The sequence below is a fragment of the Mus caroli genome, chromosome 1, assembly GCF_900094665.2.
Source record: "Mus caroli chromosome 1, CAROLI_EIJ_v1.1, whole genome shotgun sequence".
Classification (NCBI taxonomy): domain Eukaryota; kingdom Metazoa; phylum Chordata; class Mammalia; order Rodentia; family Muridae; genus Mus; species Mus caroli.
In genome coordinates, this window is record NC_034570.1 from 127,010,322 (window position 1) to 127,019,401 (window position 9,080).

The following is a 9,080-nucleotide window of genomic DNA, read 5'->3' on the forward strand; positions in this document are numbered from 1 at the left end:
AGTGAGTTCCAGGACAGCCAGGACTACACAGAGGAACCCTGTCTCGATAAAGCAAAAAAAAAGAGTCACAGACACCGAACACATTTCCCAGCATGTCTATTTCTCATCTGAAGTACTTAAAGATATTGACAGACATGAAGGCTACCATCATGTGGGACTTCGAAATTAAATGAGACAAATGACGAGGGTAGCTAGCTGTGTCAGACATCTGTGACACGCAAATGCTACAGTTTTCAGCTGGCTTTGCAAATGTCCTAAGGCTGACACGGAAGATGATGAGTTCTCAGTGGCTCACATCTAGTACACTGAAGACACTTTTACTGCTTCTCTGTTTTCCGCCTCTGACTTGTCTGAGACAAGATCCCTTTCCCTAACAATTGGTCTTTGCGTGAGGGTCAGAGGAACTACGTACCATCCGAATCCACAGGGTCTTCCACTTCCTCTGTGTAATTCACTTCCGTCCTCACATAAGTATGATGCAGAGTCAAGAAAGAGACTGGAGCCTGCTTTAAGTATAGTCTACAAGGGAGTGCTATATACCCCAACACCAAGAACAGACATAACACTTAGACGTAGGAGCACAAGACTGAGACCCAAGGCTAGGTCCGCAGTGTTAGGCAGTGGCGGGTCCTCTGGGTTCCCAGGAAAGGATATAAGGCAGCACTTTCAGTTAGAGTGTTCCAAACAATGGGCAGGATCTGTTGCATGGAGGACACCATGTGCTTTGGGAAGTTTTTCACCAAGGCTGTCACTGCCTGAGAAGAGAAAACACTGCTAAGCAACACAGGAGCAATCAATGATTTCTGACTCTTTCTCAGCTCTAAGCTTACTGATAGTCTCTCTTTACCTTCAGGACCTCCATCTTAAAGCCACTGTCAGATGTGGGGCCATCCGGCATCTGGAGTGCCTGAACAAAGGCCTCTGTGAACTGCTGCACCACGGGGAAGATCAGGACTTTGGCTGCACCCTGACAACAGAAACCAAAGTCAATGCTGGACAAACCCTCAACCCAGAGCTTCAGCACACAGCTAAATTCTCAGTTTTGAAGCATCTTTTAGGGCCAGCTCTTAATGAAAGGGCACAGCTATCGTCACTGCAGGAGTCTCTCAAGCCTCTGACCTCAACTCCCACCTGCAATCCTACACCTCAGTCTCCTGAAACCTAGCCCATCAGACCACTCTCAGACAGCGCCTGGGTCGCAGGAATCAACATTTCTAGCTTGCTTTTCTTCACATGAAAGGGCCGTAAGATAATAGAAAGGCTTGAAATGTCAAATATGAAAGAGGCAGGTGCCGGGCGTGGTGGTGCACGCCTTTAATCCCAGCACTCGGGAGGCAGAGGCAGGCGGATTTCTGAATTCGAGGCCAGCCTGATCTACAAAGTGAGTGCCAGGACAGCCAGGGCTACACAGAGAAACCCTGTCTCGAAAAACCAAAAAAAAAAAAAAAAGAGGCAGGAACACTTGGAATATAGCTCACTGGCAGAGTGCTTGCTTGGAACATGTGAGGTCTGGGGTTTAACTGGAAAAACACTAAACCAAAGCACCCCTCCCAACTGCCTGTCTCCCAAACAACAACAACATTCAACCACAAAACAAAATAAACAAAACAAAAAAATCAAAACAGAAAGAAGTAAAAAAATATAGGAAAGGTATCTGAAGAAACAAAAAACTAAAATATAGAAATAATATGTATATGTTAAAATTTTAATGAAAATGCTAAATCTATAAGACTGGCTAGTGTGCTTTCTGATAGTTATAAAATAAATCTTTGGCAGTGTAAAGTATTAATAAAGACTTTGGAACACAAATTTTGTTATTCATCAACCAAAGGTTCACTTACCTTTTCCAGTTCCTCCATGTTACAGATCATATGCGCACAAGTAGTAAAAATCTCCACTGCTCGGGAACGAGTTCGAATACCATACACCTGAGAAAAAGACCATGGCATAATCATGAGATTGGAGCATATATGTGTGTAGATGTGACTAGAAGTAAAACTAGGACTAACCAACCAATCCTTACAGTTAATTCCCTAAAGAGACACAGATGCAATCCACTTATGTAAAACAATGGGTTTCTGTAATTAAGAAAGCATAAGATGGCTGGTGGTGTATACTTTAATCCAACCACTGGAGAAGTAGAGGCAGGGAGATTTCTGTGAGTTCGAAGCCAGCCTGGTCTACAAAGTGAGATCTAGGACAGCCAGGGCTACTCAGAAAGACCATTATCTGTGTACTCGAAATACAAACAGAGAGAGAGAGAGAGAGAGAGAGAGAGAGAGAGAGAGAGAGAGAGAGAAGGAGGGAGAGAGAAAGGCATCAGAATGCTAAACTTACTGGAATCAGCCTTTAAGACACATAGCTTTTTTTTTTTAAAGACAATCTTACGCTGTAGCTCCCATTGGCCTACAGCTCACAGAAATTAGCTTTCCTCTGCCTGCTGAGTGCTGGGTTTAGAAATGCCCTCCACCGCATCCACCTTGGCTAGTAGATATTTTTCCTTTTTTGGAGATGGGGTTATGAGGTGCCCAGCTGCTGCTTTGTCTCTACAGAGTGATGATAGAAGATGAGCCCAGAGCCTTGAAAGCAGATGCTCTCTACTGAGCTGAATCCCCACTTCTCAACGTATTTCCTTTACAATGTGGAGTATTCAGTGGGGCAAGGGGTTACAGAGGTTGGATACCTATTAAGATTCATACATTACTGTGTATAGATCACTATTACGTACGTACTAACACGTATATACATAATACATTAAGATTCTAGTCTTGTGTTGGGCGGTGGTGGTGCACGCCTTTAATCCCAGCACTTGGGAGGCAGAGGCAGGCCGATTTCTGAGTTTGAGGCCAACCTGGTCTACAAAGTGAGTTCCAGGACAGCCAGGGCTACACAGAGAAACAACCCCCTGCCTTGACAAAAGCCAAAAAAAGAAAAAAAGATTCTAGTCTTGCAATGAAGTAACAGATGATTTTTAAATCATTGGCCAAGTAGGTTAGGTCAAGAATGGCACTGTGCACTCAAGGGTGATAGGGTACAAAGCTGAGTGGTGTTGAGACATTTCAGTTACTTCATCAAGTGCTTTTCCTTGTAGTCATGAGTTCAAAGACTACGGTCAATTCAATTTCTGATCTAAATCAATGTCAGTTCCAGTTCTTGGCATGGGCACCAGTGACAATCAACCATCACCATACACCTGAGAGGTGGCGCTGAGATTCCATACCTCGGCCATGGTGAATATCTTATACATCTCTGGCAGGATGACAGGAGCAACAAGTGGCATCTGTGTGTCTGTCACTTCTCGAGTAAACTCTGCAAAGACAAAAAGTAAAAGATGCTTCATGAAGACGAAGTGTGAAAGCTTGCAAGCCATCTAGGTAGCAGTTCCAGGTCGGCACCTAGGAATGGCCACTGGTCTAGCAAACTCACTCTGAGGAAGGACAAGAAGCCAGAAGCATTATTTGTCAGAAGGGGAGAGAGACTAGGAACACAAAAGAAGATACAAGAGATTAAAAAGAAAAGCACACAGATTAAAGCCATGTGCAACACAACTGCATACAAGTAAGGCAAACAGGGATCCTTCTGAGCTTGTGCCATGGCAGCATTGAGCACAAGTGCCATCTGGTTTCTGTCAGTTCTGTCTCCTGACAAGTTACTTCAATGTAAACAACAAAATAAACAGGGCATAGTGGCGCATGCCTTTAATTCCAGCACTTGGAAGGCAGAGGCAGGCAGATCTCTGAGTCCGAGGCCAGCCTGGTCTACAGATCGAGTTCCAGGATAGCTAGGGCTACATGGTGAGAGCCTAGTCTTGAAAAAAACCAACCAATCAACCAACCAACCAACTACCAACCCTCCCACCCATCGGAAAATGTACTAAGCATCGACTCCATTTATCAATGTGTAATTCTGGGGTTGCTGTCAACTAGATAGGAAGAGGATTGCTGAGTGAAGGTGTTTAACCCATGTGCAGATTTGAAAGAGGTGAGGAAAGACAGGCCATGTCGTCTTGTGCCTGGAAAAAATTAAATAAGAAAATGCTATGCATAAAGACTCTGTATCAATCCCCACAGGTCAAATACAGATCAAATACTGGAGACCAGCTGTTCTGAAGGAATGTGGCTTCCTTCTGAAAGATAAATTCCAAGCTTTATCTTAATAAAATTAATATCTTAATAAAATGTTAAATTCCATTTAGACTGAAGTCAGCCCAAATAAATACACTAGATAGCATATTACCACCTCTGGGCCTAAGATCAAGCATAGCCTGCATTTATGAATAAATATAGCATAGAGCTTGGGTGCAGCTTAGCACGTTCAAGGGTCTGGTCCAATCCCCAGTGTCATCGCCACCATCATCACCACTACAAAGAAAGGAGTCTTAGTACTGAAGTGACTAACTGTACTGTTTAACTTTTCTATAATCATTGTGAGTAGCCTCAATTTGTTCATTCTTTGTAGGTTTAAATTCAAAGTAAGTTTTCTGAGGTCATTATTATCAAGTCAAAAATCTGGGGTATTAACAACTAAATTTACAAAACTATAAGATAGAAGTAAAAGATTTATCTATTAGATCAAATATTTAAATTCTTAGCATATAGTCCTTTTATATCTTGAGACCAAGTTCTCTTTTATAAACAGTAAAATAACTCAGAAGTCAAGAACAGTATTTTCCTCCAAAAAGTCTCAAAGACACTAGGCACAGCTGGACATGCCTATTTTCCTAAGCTATTCTGGAAGCTGAGGCAGGATTACAGGAGTCAGGAGTTAAAAGTTAGCCTGGGCAATACAGAGTGACCTCCATCTCAAAATAAAAAAAAAGGAAAACCCTAAAGAGAACTGGTCCCACGTTTCTCACACACCAATACTTTTCTGTCCTCATGGATGTTCCAGTTCCTGTGGTGTGAAGTTGAAATCAACTGGAGTAGCTATTTGTGAATGGAGGTTGGCTGCCGTCCACTTCGTGCCTGCTGACTCATTACAAAGGATACACATTTCTTCACCAGTTCCTTCTCCTGGCTGAGAGAAAGTGACCTCACTGTATAGTCATTTCCTTAGTCAAGTACAAAGCCTCTTCTGCATTCCAATGAGAGTAACTATACAGCCATCCTTTCTCTCCAGGTCTGCCGGAAAGAAGCTGAACTCCGTACAGGAAGACTAGGCTTTCCTCTCCTTGGCTAAAACAATTGCCCTTTGCTGGATACCCTGGCATTAGGAGAGCTAAGCAAAGGCTCTTAGAAGTTCAATTTCACAGAGCAGTCACCTCACTCATACAGAAGCAGGAAGGCGAAAGGCCAATCAAGGAGCACCTTGGCCTTTCTGGTGTTTCTGAACTAAAAGCTCACCAGTAGGAACACAGTCGGAACTCTAAAAGGGTATCTGGGGGTAAGAATAGGACAAATGAAAGGTCTGACTTTGACATAACCTGCTATTAATGCTGAGTGGGCATGTAAAATGCAGCATAGATGCCAAGTAAATAGATTGAATGGCTAGACCTCGAGTGCTGCTCCTTACACACCTGAGCGTAGGAACTCGACATGCCACACAGTGTGCAGGAGCCAGGGAATTATCAGGAAAGACTTCTTGTTTGTGAAGCCTTGGCTATTCAGGAACTCACTTTCTAGACTAGGCTGGCCTCGAAGTAGAGATCTATCTGCCTCTCTCTTGAGCGCTGAGATTAAAAGCATGCACCACCATGCCCAGCAGAAAAGGACTTTCAACCTCCCCTCCTTTCATATGCCAGAGCCCCAGGAACATAGAGGCTTCAGAGATCAAAGGCTCCCATCTCCTCCTCTATCACACAACACCATGCAGAACCTGCTAGAGCCAGAAGAATTGAGAATTAATTTGTAGCTAAGTGCAGCTGAGCTAACAATTTACCCCATAACCAGTCTTTAAAATATGCATACATATATCTATCTTATTTTTTAATTACAAATGTGTGTATGAGCGTAGATCCTCAGAGGCCAGAGGCACTGGATCCCCTGAAGCTAGAGTTAAATAAAGGCAGGCATGAGCTGCTTGATGTGGCTACACAGAATAGAACTCAGGTCATCTGCAAAAGCAGCATGCATGCTAACTGCATGCCCTAGCCTCCTTCTGAGGGGAGGGAGGGGGCTTTTGTCTGCATGTTTGTCTGTGCACCGAGTGCCTGAGGAGGGACCAGGAAAGGGAGTTATACCCCTGGGGTTGGGGTTACGGATGGTTGGGAGCCATCATGTGGGTGCTGGGAATTAAACCAAGGTCCCCTGGAGAGCAGCCAGTGCTCTTAACCACTGAGCTGTCTCTCCAGCCCCATAACCTCCCCTCTTCTTCCTATACTGTTCTTCTTAGTCTCATCCCTTACTCTTTCTACTTAATGAAAACTTCCCATCAGCTTTAACAATCTCTAAAATCTGCAGACCCCAAAGGGTCAACTTTCCCCTTCTGGCTACATTTTACTAACCTCAACGTTTTTCTTCTCCAAGGTTATCTATGCTAACTCCTCCCTCTTACAAATCCTAATTCCTCCCTATTTTTATCTTACCAACAAAAAAATTTGAGTCTACTCTACACTATTTAGACCTGGTTGGTTGTCCTCCAACAGTTCTTGACAATTGTTTAGTGCTGATATCAAGCAGCTGTGGTTGCTTTCACAGCTAATATGGAACTCAGGGAATAAGACAGACTGTACACCAGGTCCCCAGAGCTACTCCTGGTCTAAGGAATTTTTTTTCTGAACTACACATTCAAGTCCCATTTGACAATTTCAAATATGTCATCTGAAAAATATACTGACAAAAAATAAACCAAGCAAAGAAAAAAATACCAGATATGTAAACCCAATGCAGTAACATAAAAAATAGGAAATATCAAAGCAAACTAGCTCCTTCAAAATTAGTGAAACTATAGCAATGATCTCTAGTGAGAATCGGATGAAGTCCCTGAGAGAGATCCCAGTGTAACAAGCACATTTCGGGGCTGGTGAGATGGCTCAGTGGGTAAGAGCACCCGACTGCTCTTCCAAAGGTCCAGAGTTCAAATCCCAGCAACCACATGGTGGCTCACAACCATCNTGGTGAGATGGCTCAGTGGGTAAGAGCACCCGACTGCTCTTCCAAAGGTCCAGAGTTCAAATCCCAGCAACCACATGGTGGCTCACAACCATCCGCAACGAGATCTGGCGCCCTCTTCTGGAGTGTCTGAAGACAGCTACAGTGTACTTACATATAATAAATCTTAAAAAAAACAAAACAAAACAAAAAAAACAAGCACATTTCAAGACACAAATAAACACCTGAATGAAATAAGGCTAGATATGAATTATGAAAGAATTAAGAAGAAACTCAAATACTGAAGAAAAGCCAAGCAGAAATGCTGGAATTAAAAGACACAGTGAAATAAATTCTGTGGACAGTCAGCACAGAATTAATAAAGGAGAAGACAGAGTGTCTGTCCCTGAAGACAAGATGGAGGAACAGTGCAACAAGGACAAAGATAAGGCATTTAAGAGTATGGAAGGGAATTCCAAAATAGACAAGACACTCTGACAGGGAACAGGCATAAGAAAATCTCATTGTAAAGGCACAGAGAAGACTTCCTTTTATTTTGTTGTTGGGTTTTCAAGACAGTTACTATGTATAGCCCTGGCTGTCCTAGAACGCCACCTGTAGACCAGGCTGGCCTCAATTCAACAGAGATCCGTTTGCCTCTGCCTCCAGACCGCTGGGATTGAAGGTGTGCACCATCACTGCCTGGCTAGAAAATATTTTCAAAAGAATCATAACAGAAAAATTTCCAAAGTTAGGAAAAAGAGATATCAACCCAGATACAGGAGATAACACAAAGATAACACCAGAAAAGAACTGTCTTTTGTTAGAATTTAACTAAAACCCTTTTTCTAGTTTGCTTTCTGATACTGTGATAAAACACTGACCAAAAACAACTTGGACAAGAAATTGCTTATTTTGGCTTAAAGGTTATAGTCAATTATCAAGGGAAGCTGAAGCAGGAAATAAAACTGGGACCACAGAGGAAGGCATGGCTCCCTTCCCTGGTTTGCTCAGCTAACTTTCTTATATAGCCCAGGTCCACCAGCCTAGGGACAGCACTACCCACAGTGATCAATTAGCAATTAAGAAAATGCCTCAAAGACCTGCCCACAGGCCAATCTCATAGAAGAAATTCCTCAGGTGAGGGTCTCTTCCCTGGAATGCTGACAACACTAAAATACACAGAAGAAAAAAAGCACAGTGAAAGAGGCAAGAGAGAAACACTGAGTCACACAACAGGCAAGCCCACTGGCATAACTCCAGATCATTCAACTGAAGCTTTAGAAGCCAGCAGGGCTTGGAGTGATGTATTTCACGTTCTGAAGGAAAACAACTACTACAGCCAGTCCAGAGCACTGTGCCAGCAAAGCTACTCGTCACACCTGAAGGGACGATAAAAGCTTCTCATGATAAAAATAGACTAAAGGAATCCCTCACAGTGACGAGAAAGACAAATCCACCAATGAGCCGCAGAAAATAAACCATGCTAGAAAAATACTAGGCAAGAGAGGAAGAGGAAAAAGAAAACAAACAAACAAAAAAATCAACAAAGTGTAAGCAATCAGTGCACGCCTTTCAATAATAACCAAATACTAATATAGTATCAAGCCCACAGTCAAAAGACATGACAGGAAAATGGACGGAAACTGGAATATATTATATTAAGTGAGGTAATTCAGGCTCTGAAGGACAAGGACATATTCTGTCTCGTATGTGAAGACTAGCTTTCAAATCTTAGATTTGTGTGCTTAATTTGGAGTATCTGAGGACAGAAGAGGTCGTAAGGAGTGAGGGACCAGAACCCACCTGATATGAACATAGAGAATACTGGAAGTTAAAGGTGAGAGACAGGGGAGAAGAGGGAGCAAGGGCAACCAGATTCTAAAGATACATGAAAACCCCTTATGGAAACCACAGCATTAAAAACTTATTCAAGCAGCCGGGCGTGGTGGCGCACACCTTTAATCCCAGCACTCAGGAGGCAGAGGCAGGCGGATTTCTGAGTTCGAGGCCAGCCTGGTCTACAGAGTGAGTTCCAGGATAGCCAGGGCT

The 9,080-nt window shown here is 43.1% G+C and overlaps 1 protein-coding gene across 1 annotated transcript in view; it reads right to left on the reverse strand.

The window, feature by feature from the left end:
• Positions 1-9,080, reverse strand: part of Ipo9 (importin 9) — a 50,617-nt gene that overhangs the window by 24,742 nt on the left and 16,795 nt on the right. Inside the window, exons 5-9 of the mRNA XM_029475586.1 lie at positions 3,221-3,309; positions 1,842-1,928; positions 848-967; positions 655-755; positions 413-471 (exon numbers count right to left, since the gene is read on the reverse strand). Coding sequence (XP_029331446.1) covers positions 413-471; positions 655-755; positions 848-967; positions 1,842-1,928; positions 3,221-3,309 — 456 coding nt within the window. The remainder of the gene's footprint in view (positions 1-412; positions 472-654; positions 756-847; positions 968-1,841; positions 1,929-3,220; positions 3,310-9,080) is intronic.